This window comes from Myripristis murdjan, chromosome 6, assembly GCF_902150065.1.
Source record: "Myripristis murdjan chromosome 6, fMyrMur1.1, whole genome shotgun sequence".
Classification (NCBI taxonomy): Eukaryota; Metazoa; Chordata; class Actinopteri; order Holocentriformes; family Holocentridae; genus Myripristis; species Myripristis murdjan.
This window is the reverse complement of record NC_043985.1, coordinates 2,111,436-2,132,537: the sequence shown is the minus strand read 5'-3', so window position 1 is coordinate 2,132,537 and position 21,102 is coordinate 2,111,436. Positions and strand designations below refer to the sequence as shown.

Genomic DNA, 21,102 nt, shown 5'->3' with positions numbered 1-21,102 from the left:
GTGCAACTGATTTAAATGTATGCATATCAGATCTGACCAGCTGATGAAATGGAGACAAACTGCACTATTGGGTAAAGGCAAATACCTGATCTTCCTGCATGGCGGTGGTCAGCATTCTGTTGAGCACATTTTATAATTTAATCTACAGCTGAAAATATGAAGAAGTAGGAAGAGTTAAAAAAAAAAAAAAAGCTGCAATTAAAACATTCTTCCCATTTTTTAATCTATTTGAAAATGTGAGAAAATTACCACAAAATTACTGAAAAAAGTGTCAAAACAAGAAAAATATATACACAAAAAATGTACATACAAGAAAAGTTTCCAAAAAAAAAAAAAATATCCAGATCTGGATCAGAAATCAGAAAGCTATATAATTATTATAATTATATCTTTATATATTTAAAAATAAATTCCAAGAAACCACAAAATACCACAAAAAAGCAAACATGTTCTGCTTATTTTCTTTACTAATTCGTTAATAATGCGACCCGGGTTCGATTCCCGGGCGGCGCACCTACTCTGGTCTTTTTTCAGGGGGGTTTTTTGGCTTATACCGGGACCTGAGTGCTAATTTCGTACCACTAGCATGTAAGTGTGAACTGGTATGACAATAAAGTTCCTTGAATCCTTGAATCCTTGAATAATGTTCTGGTAACTCTGGTAATCACATTTTTTCCCCATGTTTTTGAAAGAAATACTAGTAATACTACTACTAAACAACAATCATAACAACATCAACAACAACAGCAACAACAACAATAAGATAAGATGAACGAGAATTAGTACAATAAGAGGTTCTGGTCAGATTTTTTGTGGGGCTAACAACAGTAGGGCTACAGAGCAATTTTTAAAAATATTTCTACATGGAAAAATCACTTCAAATATGGGTGTGTGGGGTTTTTGAAAGTCAAGCTGGACTTCTGGAACATGAAAAACTTTGAAAACCCTTGCTCTGTGAAAAAATAACAGGATTCCAGTAATACATGCCCGGACCCCTAATTATGACATTAGCAGTTTTACAATGAAAGAAAAATATGGATCATAGGTGAAGTATAAGCAAATGTGTTTTGAAAAGACTGGGCATCATTACATCTCAAAAAATGAACATCCTGGACACAATGTGTTTTTTTTGTTTACCTGCCATCCTCTTCAAAAGTGGTGTGTAGCACTCTGTTGTTCAACACATTTCCACAACAACTTTGCTGATTATCAATCCAAAAGCTTGCGTGCAAAACTCCATGCATGTCCTTTGACTGTACATCAAGTGTTGGCAGGGTGTAGCACTCCTCATACTTCAGCTCAAGTGAGTCCAAATTTAATGCTGCAGTTTTTATCAGTGTGAGGGAGATCAAAGATGAAGGTAAAATTGCTTGAAATGTATTTTGAAGCCAGATAAATCGTATCATGGAGCATTCAAGACCAGTGTTCCCTTTAAGTTGATAGTTGTTTGTATGTAAATGTTTTTTTCTCACTGAAAAACACACCTTACCCTTGAAACTTATATTTTCTGGTATCTTACAATATTGTTGATTAGCTATAGCAAAATAGGAGCAACCTTTTCTCCCTGTGCCAAAGCCTGTGCCATTAAGTGTGTGTGGATTAGGCCTGGGTTGGATTTTTTGCTTGGTTGTTACCCAGAGGTACGCAGAGTATTTTTATTGGGCATTTTAAAGCGGTCTTGGTCTTGTAGTGATCAAGGAGGGCGAGATGCAAAACAAAGGCCCATCTGCAGAGGGCTGATTACTTCCTGAAAGCAGAGTGCTCACGCTCCGTGTCCTGTTTGCTGGGAATTGTGTGTGTGTGTGTGTGTGTGGGAGGGAGGGGGATCGAAGTTCTGAGAGAATTAATTGGCAGGAGAAGAACACACAAGGGGAGTGGGGGAGGTGTTTGTGTGTGTGTTTAGGGTGTGGGGGTCGTCCAACACCTTTATAATTCACAGAGTCACTCTCAATTCATGCTCTCATGAAGAAGAAACCACCCTGAATTTTCCTCTATGGGGCACAACAAGGAAGAGCGCATCTGTTTTCATGAGTAGATGGCATAAACACCAAGCTGAATATTATTAATGATACTCTGATTTCCACTTTGCTGTGAGCACAGCATGAGCGGAATTTTTGCCTTATTTTTTTCTCGCTCATAATTAATAGAGAGAAAACACATTCTTTTAGGTAATGGTCACTTGAATTTTGAATTTACTTGGCAGAAGTATTATATTGTGAAACAAATATTTCCCAAAAGCATAACCAAGTTTTTAGTTTTTTAAACTCCACGCTTAGGGATAAATTGCTGAAGCTGTACAAGCAGAAGAAGAGATGGCATGAAAATGCTAATGTGGTGTAGTGTGGATATATAGGGCTGGGAAATGTATTGATATTATATTGATTTTGGGATACAAGACAAGAAATTGTCTGGGATTTTGGTTATGTTAATTTTATCTTAATATTGTGCATAAGTGTTGCCTTTTCCTGATTTTAAAGGCTGCATTACAGTAAAGAAATGCCGTTTTCTGAGCTTAGTAGACTGTTGTAGTTGTTATGCTATTTGCTTCTCCCTGCTTGGTCATCATATTCACATTAGGAATGTCTGTTTATCAAAAATGTGAATATCCTTTTTCGACATCACCTAATGGATGGAAGGGCAAGTGGTGTTTTGGATTTACCTAGCTTAGTGTCAACATGGCCTCACTCATATCCGCAAACCTCGCTAATTGTCATGGTTGTGAGAGTGGCATCGGGAACATTTTACACATTAAAACAAGAGAGCTTACTTGAAACTGAGCCTCCTTTATCCACACCAAGTCTCCCTGCTCCATTTTACACCCATGTTAACAAATCTATGATGCCCAGCCTGTTTTCCAATGCTTATGGTGCTGATCCTACAGCCTCTATTATTGAATCCTCTTCTGAACACTGATCAATTAATTAGTATTTTTCACAACAGCTGTCTGTCTGCCCTGGACTATATTGTCCCTCTTAAGACTAGAACTAGAACTAGAAAAACAAAAACAGATCTGTGGCTGAATGAATCTGTACACTCGATTAGGAAAGCCTGCTGGAAAGCCAAGCATAGATGAATCAAAGACAGCCTCCAGGTCTCCTTCAAAATATATAAAGAACTTTTAGTTAAGTATCAATCCTTTGTTAATCATGCAAAAGTTAAATGCCTTTCTAACATCATTGCCAAAAGCAGCCAGATCTCAAGGATCCTGTTCAGCAGCATGAAGTCTGCAGTTAGTTCCTCTGCTAGCCCCATTATAACAAAACCCCAACCCCCAACCCCACATCAGTTGTGAGGAGTTAAAAAATTGCTCTCTGAATAAAATACAGGACATCACGTCTAACATTTCACCCCCTGTCAAAGACTTCTCACTGGATATTGGAAACCCTCCCACTTTCAATAATTTCTACCCAGTCTCTCTACCCCTGCTTGGGAAAACTATTGCTGGTATGAAGCCCACTAACTGCCAACTTGATATAATTCCAACCAGGCCCTTAAAACAGTCTCTTGAGGCAACTGGCCCTAGCCTATTGGCTATTTTTACCAGTTCTCTAGCTACACTCCCATCCTGTTTTAAGCATGTCATAGTTCAAGAAGCCTGGGCCTGACCCACCACTTTTAATAATTTTAGGTCAATTTCTAACTTCTTGTTTTAATCTAAAGTATTACGAAAGGTTGCTTTTAGTCAGATTTGGTCTTTCTGAAACAAAAACAACATTTTTGAAAAATTCCAATTAGGATTCCATGAACACAACAGTATGGAGACAGCTCTCCAAAGGCTGAAAAATGACCTCCTCCATGCTGCGGATGCTGGTGACCAGGGGCGGAGCTACGTGGTGGCCACCATTGGCCACTCTCTGGCCACCCCCACACCTGGGGGATAATTTGACAAAATGCGGCTCTGTGGTGCAGAACTTTAGTTCCGCCTAACCACCGTTTCCACACGGACACATTTCTGAATCTCAATGCAGCTTTCGACGCTGTGACTGTCGACCACACAATCCTGCTTAATTTCCTGAGTTGTTGGGTGGGTATTTCTGGGGCTGCCCCTGCATGGTTTTGTTCTTACATATCAAACACATATTTGACTGTTTTCGTTGGCAGCTCATACTCCACTCCCGCAACTTTTACATATGGGGTGCCACAGGGTTCAATTTTAGCTCCACTTATGTTCTCCCTTTCATGGTCCCATTAGAAAAAATCATTCAAAATCATATAATTTTTCCATTGTTATGCAGACAACAGCCAGATTTACCTCCCCCATGTGGTGGAAATTAACTTTAGTGAGAAGAAAACAGAGTTAGACAAAATCTGCCTTTGTAAATGTATTTAATAAAAGGATCTTAAGAGCAATATAGAATAACATTCACATGTGGATCAGATCAGTTTTCAAGCTGTCTGACAAGAGCAAGGCAACAAACAGGATATATTTTACGTCTAAAAAGCAAATGGCGTACATAATCAGACAGAGAAAGTGGAAGTTTCAAGTGAGAGTGGGGATTTCTGAAATGTCATGTACCCTGGTGTAACTGTGTGTTTTAACTGTCTGTCTGTTTTACCATAATGCCACATTTCTGTTATGTAAATGTCCTGAGCAATAAAATATTTCTATCTGATCTTGGGCAAAATACATCAATTTAAAACACACAAACATCAGTGATGCTCTGATTGTTTTTGGACAGAGAACACAGACTGTTACACAAACAGTGCTCAGCATCACTTTTATGTGTACACACCCTTGATACATATGGCCCCAGGTCTGTGGTTAAGTATTTGGGTATAAATGTATGTACAAAGTCGCAGTGGAAATTTACTGGGAAAGCACAACAATAAATGAAATCATATTCTAGCTTTGTGTAATTTTTGTTCAAACCCATCAGTTCTCCAAATGATTTAAAATTGGATAAGCAGGTTAATTCTTGTAATGCACCAACATCATACCAAAAGGATTGCTCTGATTTCAAATTATTTTTCCTCTGAAGGTAACACAACATTCATGTCAATTCCACATGTGCTATGCTTATGCTATGTTTGAAATAACAGTGGAAAGTGTGGCGGCTACCACCAGGATGGTAAACGTACTCCACTGTGAACTCCCCAGAAGGTCCCTATGGGAAAACACGTCTTACCCAGTTCATCTTCAGTATGCGGAACAAAGTCTGCAAGATGGTTGGCTTCATCAAGGTAGGGAAGTCAGGGTGGTGTGTGATGGAAAGTGACACTTCCCCAAACTGGGCTGTAAAATCACCATCATCAAATTTTAACTTTATTTATGGAACAGTTTCACTGGATTAAGGCGGGGGGCGTTTAAGAATGTTAGCTGGGGGGAAGTCCACCTCAGTGGCAGGAGGCTAACAGTTAGCATTTGGAGCATCCAACCAGTGTCCAGCACTCAGTAACAATGAGAGGAAGAGAGCACCACTACTGTCCTACATAGCAGCTATTCCTTTAACATCCGTAAACAGTGAATAGTGTGACAACGAAAAGGAGACAATAACTTAATAAAGAATAATTTATAATTACAAAGCTATGACAAAATCTATTCACACTTTCGTCCATCAGAACACCATCAGAACACCACTACTGTCCTACATAACAACTAGGAGGAAAGGGGACATGTCAAACAATATCTTTTTTTTTTTTTTTTTTCCAAAATGGATGAAACATTCCTTTACCATCTGTAAACAGTGAACATTGCTTTTTAATAAATTGCAGATTGGCTATGTTCACTGTGTGTTTTTTCAACACCTGTGGAGGCTTTACATGCTGCTTACCTTAGCCCAGGCCAGATGACAGCTCATCAAGATGAATGACAAGTGTGCGAGCAAAGCTTCACCTCAAGGAAAAAGTTAAATATTGTAGTGTAGCTGGAGGTTAGATGAAGGATCCCATGCTCCTTTATGGATTGAGAAGACTGTACCAAACCTGGGCTTATGAACCTGTGGGAGAAAACCAATTGGATAAGTCACATAAGTCGGCCAAAATAAAAACAAGGCTGCTTTTCATAGGGCCACCAAACTGACCGCCAAGGACCACACTTAGTTACCTCCCGTCTCCTGCTGAAACTTGATCATGAACACGCCAATAGTGGACATGCAGCTCGTTCTGCACCTGCTGAGCAGATATAGCTCTCTTTACCATGAGGCAGACAATTGCACGAGTCACCCCGATCCGAGTCCCAAGCGAGTCTCAAGTCATTTGGTCCAAGTCTCAAGCAAGTCCCAAGTCTTTCCTGTTGTGGGCAAGCAAGTCGAGTCAAATCACAAGGTTATGTCGAGTCAAGTCGAGTTGAGTAACAAGTTTGTCAAGTCGAGTCAGCCACAGGCTGTCAGGTCAAGTCGAGTCACAGGTTATTTGATTTCATTTGTCCATTACAACATTACAGGTCTGATCATTTAGATCATTTAGATTTAGATTAGATCTTATTGATTTGAGCTGTTACTGAATTACATGCCTGTCTAGTTATGCAACACATTAATACTTGTATTATATTGTGTCATTTGACAACAAATTAATATAGGTATTGATAATTAAAATGGCTGTAAGACTGGTAAAAATGGCTAGGACCACCTTTTGTAGCCCAGAGGAGATATGTTGCTCAAACACTCAGTATGTAGTGTTAGTGTATGTTTATGAGTTGTAGAAAATAATAAATTATCTTGCAGGAGTAGATGTTTACCAGTAAGCGTGAGTCAAATATTGTTAAATTATTATTTGTTTTAAAAATGTAAATTACCTATCAAACAGACCTAACAATTCAACTACCAATGAATGACCAGTAGCATGCATGTGATAACATAGATAAGAAAAAAAAAAAAAAGTGAAAAAGTGATACCTCTTCTCTGAATAGACAAGCTAAGCCAGTGTGCTGCTGTTAGTCAGTGAGAGTGGCAACTCTTCGCTGTGTTACACAATCTATGTCAGTGCGCTGCTGTAGCCTGGAAATTTTCTTTGCCTTCTGGACTTGTACGGTGCCGGTGCAGGTGTTGTCATGTTTTTTCCTGGTGGTGCAGGTGCAGGTGAAACGACTTAATTTTTTAACCCTGCTGACGCCTGATTATGTCTTATGAAAAGTTGCGATGTGAGAAAGTGATGGAAGACGAGGGCTTGCTGTTACCATGGTGGATATAATTTATATAGTCACAGTGGCTACATCAGCAATCGCGACAGTGGTGAGTGACACAGCTTGTGCTACGCATCCATATAGAATCCCCACACACATGCACACGCACACACATGCACACTGAGCGTTTCTGCGTTGCCGTTTTCCATCAGATTGGAAGTTTTTATAAGCAAACTGGATTACTTTGGAAACTAAAGAACTGCCTGCAGTTTCCATGATTCCAAATAACAGCAGCGCGGCTGTGTCTCTGGCACCCCCACTGATCATCAGAGTGCGTGCGCTGTGCGTACATGCATGCAGTGCCTCTCTGCTACATGCGAAAAAACTAAAGGGAGTAGGCTGTCTCCAATCAATCAGTCAATGGTCTGAACCTGCACTGCTCTATACTAATATGATATTCACGTGGAAAAAAAAGACCAACTTATGCTACAAGTTGTCTGAGCCAGCCTGTCTCAAGTCGAGTCGAGTCAGGAGTCATTGTCTGCAAGTCAGAGTCAAGTCAAGTCTTTTTACCTTCAAGTCCAAGTCGAGTCACAAGTCGTCAAATTTATGACTCGAGTTGACTCGAGTCGAGTCACTTGTCTCGAGTCCAATTGTCTGCCATGAGGTGGCAATAATCCTACAAAAAAGTAAACCGGAGGCCTCAGGATTGCAGAAAGATAAAGTACCAAACTTTATCAATCAAAAATATGTCTGATGACAAGTTGTCACTGGCACTTGTGTTGTCAACCCGAAGGTTTTGGTTGTGGAACAAAGTTTGCTTACCGCAGCTAGCTCATTCTGGTTAGCGAGCACGATAACAAAATAACCTGATTTCCATTTCTGTTTTCATGTGCTTCATTTACGCAGAACAGAAAGCTCTCTCTCACTGATGGCCTCTACCGCTGATTCAAATGCTGAATCGGCCAGTGGGCTGCTGGCAAGGGCCGATGATATGGCACACACCGCAGAAACTACAGGCAACAATCGGCCAGAGACAGACAAGAATGGCCCAACAAGGGCCAATGGCTTGGTGTATCAAGGGCTCTATTTTCTATGTAGCTGACATTTTGGAAATACAGGATTCTCACTCAACAGCAGTATACACTCCAGACTCTCCTCCTCCACACACACACACACACACACACATGCCCAAACACATTGCAGAGACACCCACAGTGATACATACCACACACACATGTTCACACAATCACTCTCACCAGGAGAGCTTTTCAGGTTGAGAGGGAAAACAACAGTTTTAAGAGGGAAACATGGGAGCTATTAAGAGCAATACTGTGAGAAAACTATTTTCTGGCATCAGAGGCTCATTTTTTAGGTCCCCTCCTCTCCAGGGTTGGGCTGAGTAACCGATTACATCAGATATTACAGTAATTTGATTACCTCTGTGTTAAAGGATAGATTTGGTATTATTGGTGTTATTGTGTTTTCTTCAGTCTGCAGTTTTATAATATTATAGCATTCAAACTCCATTTTTAAAAATTTTCATTAGTTTACCCAGAATTACGGTCTTTTGAAATAAATAAACATTGCTGTACACTAACACTTCAATTCACACCAGTCATGTTTAAATGTGTCGGAGACTGTGGCTAGTGTTAAGGCTATCTATGAGAGTGTTTGGGTCATTCTCCCCTGATTGTCCAGAATTATATCTGAAGGAGTTCAGTGGGAGTTCATCTGTAAATAAATGATAAAAATTAAACCATTGTAGTGACATTTTATTTGGGAAGATTTCAATTATGCACTATACTGCAAAAGCAAGTGTTTCACAAAAAATCACAAAAATAATCACCTGCCTTTTTACACACACACACCAAATGAAAATGTTTTCATTAACTTAATAGGTTCACTATTGCATCACTGTTGTGTTTCATCAACAAAACTTTGCCAGTGAAAGAGAATTCATAGGGTGTTATGAGTGTTACGTCATTCACATTGCTATGAAGAAGAACCATATGAGACAGAGGATGTAACTAATTGTTAGCCCATTCACCAGGAAACTGAGAGCCTGCTGATGTTCTAAGTCTATTTTTTTCCTCTGAATGAATTTACAATCGAGTCATTTTCAGCGTGAACCCAATTGAAAATAACAGAAAAACAAGATATAGGCATGATTTCAAAAAGCACCCCAACATTTCTCTGACCCAAATCTGAAAAGTCAAATGCCTGTGTCCCACAGAAATGTTCTCCACAGAGCCTCTGTGGGGCTCCATGCTAGTTATTTTCCAGGTTTCCAATCACTCCTCTATTTTCCACCAGTGAGGATCAGGTGCTGTACTTTGAAACCATCAGCGTCACTGCCAGGAAAGTCGGCTTTTTTATCAAGCAGGGAGCAAATATTTGAATGTGAGCTTGTGTGTGTGCATACATGTGTGTCTGTGTCTGTACTTGAATTATAGTACTGTACAGTCATCCTTTGCCTATTATTTGTATGGCTCAATATTGAGGATTCCTTTATACTGACCCAAAGGATCTACTCACATCAGAGTAATATTTAATTTCATTACAACATCTGTTTTGTAAGTAGATGTAATGGTCAGGTGACCCCTCACCCTCCTTCAGTCCACCACCACTCTGCACCTTTGTTCCTACATTCACTTTTGGTCCTGAAGTCCAGGGAAGTTGTAATTACTGTTTTTAAAGGTTCACCAAAGTATAATTCCCAACACTGAAACTTGTTTAGCAATCTGAGGGGTCGACTGTTTACAGATGACATGCAACCCTACATCTGTAACTGTGTTACTTTCTAGCCAACTGTTAAAAAAGTGGAGGAGCCTTACCCTCTGTCTTGTAGCTCCTCATTTCTTCTCTAGTTTGTTCAACTCAGCTCCTGTGATGCTATGTGACCAGGAATTTAATCACTTATAATATGATCAGTAACACTTGTCTTGTTTTTGTTTTCCTCTTCAGATTCATAATCCAAACCAAAGGTTATATTTGGAAACATATCCAAGATGTTGTCAGTTGTTAGCTTAACAAAAGCAGAAGCACCTTGTCCTGTTTAGATGGTAACCCTAGATTTTTGAAACTCTTGCACGCTCACATGTGCACTTGGCTAAGCACAGTAGTGCTTAACTCTGCCTGCACAAGCAATGGCAGAGTTTTTATTTCCCAAGCAAGGTCACAGGAATTTTAATTGAATTACATTCAGTCTTTTTGCCCTTTCCCTACCGTTAGTCATAACCAGCTTATGCCTAACCCTAACTTTAACCAAACTCGAACCTTAACCAATAAGTCAAAATGACCACCCAAAATGTAAAAAAATCCTGTCAGTACACAATAATAAACAAACAACACACACAATGAAGAAATAATACATTAAATAAATGACTTGAGAGTTTCACAGATCTAGGGTTACCACATAGACACGACAAACCTCTGTTGTATTCATTTTTGATAAAGCCGGATAGTCACTAAGAAAATATATGTTGTTTAAATAGTTAGGTTTTCTGATAGTACAGGGTACCCCACCAAAAAAGGGGACCCAAAAAAACGGGAACGTTTTAACAATCCAATAAAACCAAGAGTGATGGAAGAAAAATATTTTATTCATAGTAATTGAAACCTGAAAACTTGCCATTTAAGAAACAATGATGGAATTTTCATTTTTTAAAAATTGTGCTGCCACTTGCTCATGTCTGCCAATACGCACTTCAGAAATTCCCGTTTTTTTGGGTCACCCTGTATTTTAAGTTTGTATTATTATGCTAAGTGACCTGGAGGTCTGTGTTTTATGTTGTTTAATTGTATGTTGTATAGTAATGGTATGACATGAAAATGAAAAAATTCATTCATTCATCACTACCACTGCTACTTCTCCTACTGACATTACTGCTACTGCTGTAACTATTATGATTACTACTAGTAGTACTACTATAACTGCTATTAGTACTCCCACTATTACTACTGCCATAAATACTACTGCTACCACAAGGTGTAAAATATTAAAGCAAGGCATGGAACATAAAGGGAACCCTTAAATGGTTTTAAGAGTCATTTTAAAGAAGATACAGATTTAGCTTTTGTTCCATGGTAGTTAACAGCAAACCGCATTTTGTTTTCAATCTAGAATCGAAACCAGCAAGTAACCCTGCCAAGCACACTTTGGCCCAGTGGTACAACTGTTTGCTTTATTCATTATTTCAGTCCCATTGTAGCCATATGGAACCAAACCGTGAACAAAACACACAGCAAACAACACAGCACATAAAGCTTTTCTGAAGTAGTGTCGTGTTGTTGAATGCAGCCCTAAGTCTGACTCCTTCCCAAGCCAAACTCCTCATCAGGGCCACAATATATAAAGCACCTGGTTCACTCTCCATCACTGGCCTTTCTTCCTGCTGTTCCTTGGGTGTCTTGGTTTGCTGAGCTGGTTATATTTGAGCCCCTCCAAGGTATGTGGCAGACATTCTGGCAGGTTACAGATAAGTGAGATTTTAATTAACCAGTGAACTTGTCCATTTTAGCTGACCTGCACCTCCTAATTGAGTGACCCCATATAAGTAGTTAGTATTAGGTGTGGGTAGAGTGGACTTAATGTCTTTTTAGAGAGGCATAGTGAACCTTACTAATTTCAGTTTTTCTTTTGTAGATTCACCTGCTGCTGTTTTGCTTTTGCTTTGGTTCTCTTTTGTTGCCCTTGTTGCTATTGTTTTGCCTTTGTTTTGTTATTTTGTCAACACCACTTTGTTAAACCAACTGGGTCTACCTGTTCATTTACTGGTTTACTTGTTCACTTTATTTTTGTATTGGTCCCTTTTTCATTACAGTGAGCAGATGGCCATCTTGTTGGGAGGCTAGTCACTCATGGTGAGGTCCCCACACTGGTTGTTTTGTGAGTAAGAGCTATGAGACTCAATAGATAGCACTATTTATTAGCTGTGAGGATTGTCATGTGAAGTGAGTATGTGGCAACATGTCTGGGCATTCCTCAGCGTAGTCTGCCTCTCCACTTGTGCCATCAGCTCAGTCTTAATTTTGTTTTGTGTTGGACTGACTTTAACGTATTTTAGACTAGGATAGTTTTTTAGAAGTATTAAGGTCATGAAGTATTAAGTGTTCATTTGACCATTAATCATTTTCCTTTTTTCCACAGCAGTTCCAGTCCCTGTTCTTTTAAATTCATTTCAATACAAATCTTCAGTAAATTTGAAAACATGTCTGTCCTTTCAGTAACGAGTCAGTGTGCTTTGTTAATTCACCAAATATTCAAGGTTATAGTGGTTTCAGTTCCTGGGGTGCAATTCCCTAGGTGGCATTGTCGGTCCCTTATTCCCCAAATTCTCCCCTTATTGCCCTCTGCACACTCAGACATCATGTGGGTGTTCACGTGTTCCCATACAACAGCTCACAGACAAACAGGTGGAGATCCTGATAACACTACAAAGATTGCAGTGTGTAAATTGAATTCCCTTATTCAACACCCTATTCTGTCTTAACAACATGTCTTATAAAGCTTGGCACTGGTGATGTGGTTGGATCCAACAGCGGCTGGATTATGAGACTGACTTTTTTCCCCACAGTGCATAGTACAGTTTAATGCTGTTGGCAACATACATGCAACATGCACTGAAACTACATAAAAAGGAGACAAGAACAAAAGGAATAAATTTCATAAACATATAGTAATGATAACCTAATAAGTGAGTAAAAAAGAGGGAGAGAGAGAATAAAGCTAGATATGGCTGGGCATTGTATTGTGATTTATTGTAGGGATGATAGGGTTGTGAGTGTGGAGAGTGTGTGTGGGAAGAGGAATCAGTAAAGCACTGAAAAACACACACCATGTGTCTTCAAAGAGTTTACTTTTGTCTTTTATGGATGCCGTGACTCTGTTAGCAAATTGAGCCAGTGGTTTATTGACAGTTTAGTTCTGTCTTTCCAATTCAGTATTATTGGCAATTCAGTGCTTCATGGTGCTTAGTTGTTTGTAATGTGGATAAGTCTCCAAGCAATGTAATTCTGAGACATACTGGGATGCTCAGGCTGAGGATCTCCGATAGCTTGCTCATGACCTCCTACCAAAAGTGATGAATATCTGCACTAATCCAGAAAGCATGGAAGCAGTCATCAGCAATGGGAGGACAGCAGGCACAGGTGTTGCTTTGTGTGAAAGTCATACAGTGCAGTTTGTGAGCTGTGATGTGGGCCCCAAGAATAACCTATTGTATTAGTTGGGTATTTGCATTGCATGTCATGGAACATAATGTTATTGCAGATGGTTTGCCAAGCTCCACACTCAATTACAAATTTCAACATGTAATCAGCAGCACACAGCAGGTTTCATTCTGAAAGTAGCTCTCCTAACGGTGGCCTCAAACAGCTTTTTCAAGGGCTCACCTGTTCCTTGTTAGCCAAAGACAGAGAGAAAGGTATTTGTTACACTCTGCTATATTACTCCTAAGCCTCCATCTTTATAGAGAGAACGCAGACCAATGCAGAGATCTTTTTGATATTTGTGGAGAGCAGCGTGTGGATCAAAGTGAGGCCGGCGGCTGTGGGTTGCAGGTGACTGGGGAAAGAAAATATGTTTCATTACAGCATTCCTCTACCAGAGCCAGGCTGGGATTGTAGAAACAGAGTGGATAGAGAAGCTACATCCGGGTGGATCACCATGTTCTCCATCTGCATCCGCCCATTATGGAGATAAGATAAAAGGCAACATTAATGAACACTATGTTGTTTATGGTGAGATGAACCTTTATTTTTTGTGGAGAAATTGCAGCAGCAGCAAATCAGGTTTATCACTGAAAAACATGCAAAAATAGAAATAGAACAAATGTACAACATTCATCCATCAGAATAACATTAAATAGAAATGTAGGACTGAAAAAAATGGAATAACCCTTTGAATGCCAGGAGCTTATGGGCAGGATTTCATTTTGAAAAGTTTTCTTTCACATTCTGAATAAAGCTGACTTAATCTCTTTTTCTTTTTAATATTTTGAGGGATTTTTTTGTTTGTTTTTCTTTTTGGGGGAAATATTATTTACTTTTTTAAAAACCTATTTTGTGATAATTTTCTGATAATTTTCTTGTAGTGTTTTTTTTTTTTTTATATTTTTCTTTATTGGAGTAATTTTCTTGTATTTTTTTTATTTATTTATTACTTTTTTATGGTAATTTGTGGCGATTTCATGGTAATTTTCTTGTAAGTATTTTTTTTCCAATGTTGGGGTTATTATGTGGCAATTTTAGGGTAATGTTATTGTAATGTAATTTAAAATATATGATGTTTTTGAAAGAAGTACATTTTCTCAAGATTCAAAGGGTTAAAAACAGCTACAGTTTCATAACAGTGTGTAAAAATAACAACAGTGGAACAGATACTGAGAACAAGAAAGAAAAGAAGGAAAATGTCAGAATATGAAAACATAACAAGGAGAGTATGTAGTGGAAAAACATCAAGACAATATATATTCAATATATAACAAAAGAAAATGTGAGTACATGCAAAAAAACAACTAAGTCGATTTAAAGGTTAGATGCTGACTATCATTACTGTTACTACTACAAATATACTGTTATATACTGTGTGACTGTTATAACTGTTACTACTACAACTACTCATATTAATAACAATACCAGTACTAATACCTGGTCTATAATACATGATCTATGGCTGGGAATAGCTGTTTGCCTCTCTCATATGCACACAGAGAGGGAGAGGAGGAGAACATGTGCTTTTAGTTTACAGACCCTTTAGAGTTTAGGCCAATTGGAGCGGCAGAGCGATGCATCCAGAGGAGAGAGGAGGAATGCCAGGGTTGGCTTGGCTGTAGGTGTGTGTGAGGACACAGATCAGGGAGAGTGTGTGCAAGACAGTGTGTGTATGAATGCACACGCCTGCATTTCATCTCTATTGCTGCGTGGGTGTGAGCATGAGTGTTTGTTCATCTACAGTATATCTGTGTATAAGTGTGAGTGTGTGTGTGCATTCAAATTTACCTCAAGGATTTTCAATGTCTTTCTTATTGCACCATGAAAAGTAATGAAAAAAAAAAAACAAGCTATTTCAAGGAGAGGGTTTTGCAGCGGTGTGAACAGAAAAGGTTTTGATACGTGGAATAAGAACCAGCCATTTGTCATGTTATACAAGGCATACTCAGAAAATTCTTACTTTACACAATTTCCTTTACCTGTGATTGCATGAGTGCAAAATGATGACAGTAGAAAGAAGCCTTTGCTCTTTGATTGCACAGATTTGAAATCAAAACCTGATGCTTGCTTTTTTTTTTTTTTTTTTTTTTAAACATCTGAGATATTGTCTCCCTTTGAACTTGTTGTAATTCCCTGAACTACTTTCTTCAAGAGTTTAATAGGGAGTGAATGTCCCAGTGTTAATTTTGACAGCAAATTTTGATTTAGCTTTAGTCACATAGTCTTTTGACTAAAATGACATTTTATTTTAGTAATCTGATTTTTTTTTTTTTTTTTTTAGTTTTAGTCTAGTTTTACTTTATATACTTTAAGATTTTAGTTGACTAAATCTACAGTAGATTTAGATGACTAAAATCTAACAGGTTTAGTTAAAGTGTAATGCATTATTAAAATGTTTCTCTAGAATTTCCAAAATCATTATGTGCTCCTGGAGGAAACATCTACGAACCTGTTTTTATGGAATTGTATGTAAGTTTGAACATGCAATACATCAACAGATTTAACTGTTTGGATATGAAATATGTCTTTCTTTATCTTAAAATCAAATAGAAATAAAACCAAGTCTCATAAAAAAAGAAACAAGAATATGTCATGTATTTATATGTCTATTCTTCTCTTTCTCCAGAATGTTGATATACTGTCTATGTAAACAGTTTGTGTCAACATGCAGCAAGTGCTAGTTGGCCTCTTAGGTGTGCATCTAACCTCCAGCTCCCAACCACACAAGGAGATCAGTTCTCATTGGATCTCTCCCTAATGTATCGTCCTCCTAAAATTAGTTCTGATTGGATCTCTTCCCAACTCATCCCTCCTAAAATTAGTTCTGATGGACGAAAGTGTGAATAGATTTTGTCATAGCTTTGTCATTATAAATTATTCTTTATTAAGTTATTGTCTCCTTTTCGTTGTCACACTGTTCACTGTTTACGGATGTTAAAGGAATAGCTGCTATGTAAGACAGTAGTGGTGCTATCTTGCTCTCATTGTTATTGAGTGCAGGACACTGGCTGGATGCTCCAAATGCTAACTGTTAGCCTCCTGCCATTGAGGTGGACTTCCCCCCAGCTAACATTCTTAAAACCCCCCCGCCTTAATCCAGTGAAACTGTTCAGTAAATAAAGTTAAAATTTGATGATGGTGATTTTACAGCCCAGTTTGGGGAAGTGTCACTTTCCATCACACACCACCCTGACTTCCCTACCTTGATGAAGCCAACCATCTTGCAGACTTTGTTCCACATACTGAAGATGAACTGGGTAAGACGTGTTTTCCCATAGGGACCTTCTGGGGAGTTCACAGTGGAGTACGTTTACCATCCTGGTGGTAGCCGTCCACCGTTATTTCAGACATAGCATAAGCATAGCACATGTGGAATTAACATGAATGTTGTGTTACCTTTAGGGGAAAAACAATTTCAAATCACAGTAATTCCTTTGGCTTGATGTTGGTGAATTACAAGAATTAACCTGCTTATCAAATTTTAAGTCATTTGGAGAACTGATGGGTTTGAACAAAAATTACGCAAAGCAAAAGTTTCCACTGTAACTTTGTACATACACTTGCACCCAGAAACCTAACCATTCATTAAACAATAGTTCAATAATCAAAGTTAAGATTTGATGATGATGATGATTGAGCAAATATTTGACTGCAAGTGTGTGTGTGTGTGTGTGTGTGTGTGTGTGTGTGTGTGTGTGTGTGCGTGTGTGTGTGTGTGTGTGTGTGTGTGTGTGTGTGTGTGTGTGTTTTTCAATGTAAGAGTTGTTGTAATGGTCAGAAATGTCCAAAATGATGTAAAACAGAAAATTCTTGTGCAGCCTCAGTTACAATGGTAGGTGACAGGTGCTTTAAAGGTTTGTGCCAGGTGTGACAGAGGGGAATGGAGGAAAAGAAGTACATGCCAGCTATCTTTTAGCACTCGGGAGAAAGTTGTTATTTTTGTCCTCCAACATGTGTACATGTGTTCGTTGAAGAAAACAAACCAAAGCAAACTCAAGCAATCTACTTTTGCCTCTGTGGAGGCTGCTGTTCCTCTGGTGTGTAGTGATACAGGAGGTGAAGAAGTTACCAAAACTTTCGGGATGTTGATAACAAGAAAAATGCGGTTATAATTTGAGCAGTACTATTTTCCATGTGCAGTCACATGTGCATTTTTGTATTGGAAAACAACACTTGAAAAGTGATGTTAAACCTTCTTTGAGTGGATCCAGGCAGTTTGGTGTGTTTAAACTGATGAATTAAGTTTTTTTTGGTTCTTTTTTTAAAATTTCGAACCCATGAACCTGCTGGTTTAATGGTGTACTAATGCTTTCTGAGCTCTTGCATCGACCCTCGCTTTTAGCTCATTTCAGTGTGATTCTCTACTGTATTTCTAATATATACATGGTTTTATTTGATCTTGCTATTATGTGATATTTTTCTGTAATGTAACTTTGTACATGAATCAAACCCTTGTTTGCTGGGATGTTTTCTTGTGAACTTTTTCTTGAAAACGACATTCTGCAGCACAACCAGGGACTTATAAGGTAAAGTAAAGGCTAAACAATGTTTTGCTGTTTAAATGACTACGTAAGTTTTATTCCAAGTACATTTTTTATTTTATGTAAATCTGTTTTTAGCCAATTACCACTATTTCTTCTTAGGGAGGGTATTTTGTTATTATCTCCAGACCCGGTAACAGTGTAATAACTGCATTAGTTATGCCCTCGTAACAATACATAAAAACAACAAATACTCTGATATGACATTGACAGATAGGAGACAAATTGGTGAGGTTAAAAAAAATCTTGCTGCCTCGTGTCTCTTTACGTCATACAACTTCCGCCTGCCCTTTCTCCCCGTGCGCGAGCCCTACAGCCCGGAGTATAAAGTAGCGCGAGCGTCTTAACGGAAAAAAGTATAGCCAAGAGAGAAAGACGCACACGTACGCTCCCTTCATACACACACGCGCGCGCACACACAGAGACACATATACATATACATACGTCTATACAACGTGATATATATGTGTGCGTACACACACGCGGAAAACAGGACTTCTTTACAAGTTTATTCAGGAGTAGATATCCGAAAATGGAGTGGGAGCTATGGATTTAACGCGTAGAGGAGTTGAAATGGGCGGCTTGCTGCTGGAGTTGCTGCTGTGGAGTTGCCTAGTGTCGACGATTGACGGTACGTTGACTTTTTGTTCACAACATGGATCCTTTGGGAACAAGTAGTGCGAGGCCACCGGGACATAGAACAGTAATAATATGTTAGTTAGCATGCTATGCTCCGGTGGAGGTGTATCGATGTGCTTCATCCTCAAATGACGCCCCCATTTTGTTCGTCCTATTGGGAATAAGTACAACACAAGCTCTGGTTTTTGTCTCTGGAAAAGTTGAGTTTTTTACGTCCCTAGGGTACAACAACTCTTGAACGCAAAGTCAAGAAAGTTTGCGACACATTTGTGGATAACTCCGCTACAACTTAAACGTTTCCTTTTATTTAAATCCGACGTGAACTCTTAATGGTTTGTGTGTCTGTGTGCCGAAGCAGAAAGTAACTTTGAAGGCAGCTTGGGCTGTTTTCTCTGGCCCTCGATAGCTCTAGCCATCCCTGCACGGTGTCGGGTATCACACAGACTTTATGCTTGGGGAAAAAAGAGAATGAATGTTGATTTAGGAAAGAAAAGGACTGCTGGATAGGCTGCCGACTTTTCCCCTCTGGATCAGTCTGTATGCTAGCCTCACTTTCTCCTCTGGCTGATTCCTTGTCTTACTATTTAATCGCTTGAATTAGTCTGCCCAGAGGCGGAGCTTAGCTGTCTGTTGTGGGTAAAATTATTTTTACCAGGTCGATCAATGTTGCGGCAACGCTGTAAATCCCAAGCTTCATGTAAAAACTGAATTTCAGCTCATGTTTAACCCACCACAAAACTACTTGGACGTCACCTTCGATATATGCAGTGATATAGTGCTCAATGAAAAGGTGCGCCTGTTACCTACAGATTGTGGTGACAAGAAGGCAAACCACCACCAAAATAAAGAGAAAATAGGCACAGTTTTATAAAAGGATGATCTCTTAGAAAAGAACCACAAAATTATCTACATTTATGTCAGCCTAAAAACGCGTCAAACTTCATTAAAATATTTAGGATTACCTCGCACTATATTTTTACACATAACACCAAACTCTTCAAATAGAGCCTGTAAACCCATGACAAATGAGTTTCAATACGACCTTTAAGGCACTACAGCAGGACCTGATAGCTGCCTTTTCTGATTAGGCATGATGTTTCACAATGAGGTGTTTTTGATTAAAAATGACAGTCAAGGCTGAATCCATTTTAACTTGTAGGCATGTTGCCATCAGGTAGCCCAGGGGCACAATGCAAAATGCACACAAGATATTGACTTTTTCCATCTACTCCCATCTCGTTAACTTTAAAGCTGCTTGATGTGAACATAAATCAACCAGAAAATCAATTCATGATATATTAAATTTAAGCTGTAATGCCTCTATGATGGTCCATGTGTTTGTATATTGAATCTAATTCAGCCTCTTATTGCAAAGAAGGAAAAGTTGAGAAGGATTTATATCAAGCCAATGTCATAAAGACAAGATAAAAAGTAAACAATCAGTTATTTAATGAACTTTGCACACATAAATCCCAAGCTTGTGCAATCTGTGGTGTAGTAAAATTCATTTTCCTTGTAGTTCATCAGCAGCTCACTCTGGTGTACATTTTTCCTTACAAGTAAATCCTTATGACAACCACAATTTTAGATATTCAGATATTGTGATATTTTCCATTAGAACTCTGTGGGTAAAAAGGGAATGTTAATTTGAAGCCTTTCCTGGCTATCACTAAAGGAAAAGTTCATAGCCTTTGTAGCTTTTTGCACCAGTGTTTTGCACCTATGTATTTTGTTCCTCTTTATGCAAGTCCTTTATAATTGTTGTAGCCGATTACTTTTTTTGTTACTAAAGGTTAAGGAATCCCATCAGTAAGGACGTGACTAAGGGGGATGTACAGTAGTAGAACCAGCAGTAGTAATAGTAGATTTTTTTTTTCATTTAATTTTTTGACATAAAAATAGTTAGATTGATTACCTTGAATACTGGAACAAAATATCAGATTTTGACAGCTTCAGTCAAAAAAGTTTGGTGTCAGTAATCAACCTGGTGAAACTCTTAGCAGTTGAACTCCAGTAGAAAGTTCTGTCATAGCAAAAGAGCGAAGCCCTGAACTTGGCTTGGGAAGAATGTTGGGAGGAGGTGAGGTGACCACAAGTACACACGCTTCAGACACAAACACACACTTCACACACATTGGCCAAAACACTGCCTGGCAAACATCACAGCAATGTGTGTGTTGACAGACTGCTACATCTGTCTGTTATGCTGGCAGCTTGGAGGGGTGGTGACATCTCTGTAAACCATAATATTTCTGTGAATCAGACTGTATTTTGTCACTGATATGTCTCTCCGCATCATTTGTGGAGGATGACATATTTGGACTGGTTAAAACTTTGGAACACATTACTGCACTCCGCACTTAACACTTCATACATGGCCCATTTTCAGATGTACCTTTCACATTTATGCATGCTTGGCTGTTCAGCAGCTTGGAGGAGGGGTTCATTCTGTTTTCCCAGTGACCAGACAAATGTGCAGTTGTCCACTCACATGTCTTGTAGATCACTTTAAATGCACCCCAAAGAACAAGCCATGAACAGTTAAAGTATTAAACAAAGTGCTTCCAAATTTGACTTCAGTGGGTTTTTAGTAATGTTTTCATAGAGATTGCCATCCATATCTGTCTGTTTAGTTGGCTTCTAAAG

The 21,102-nt window shown here is 38.8% G+C and overlaps 1 protein-coding gene across 1 annotated transcript in view; it reads left to right on the top strand.

Moving 5' to 3' along the window:
* Window positions 1-18,158: 18,158 nt before the first annotated feature.
* Window positions 18,159-21,102, top strand: part of lrp5 (low density lipoprotein receptor-related protein 5) — an 83,407-nt gene continuing 80,463 nt past the window's right edge. The window contains exon 1 of the mRNA XM_030053903.1: window positions 18,159-18,448. Coding sequence (XP_029909763.1) covers window positions 18,364-18,448 — 85 coding nt within the window. The 5' untranslated portion in view covers window positions 18,159-18,363. The remainder of the gene's footprint in view (window positions 18,449-21,102) is intronic.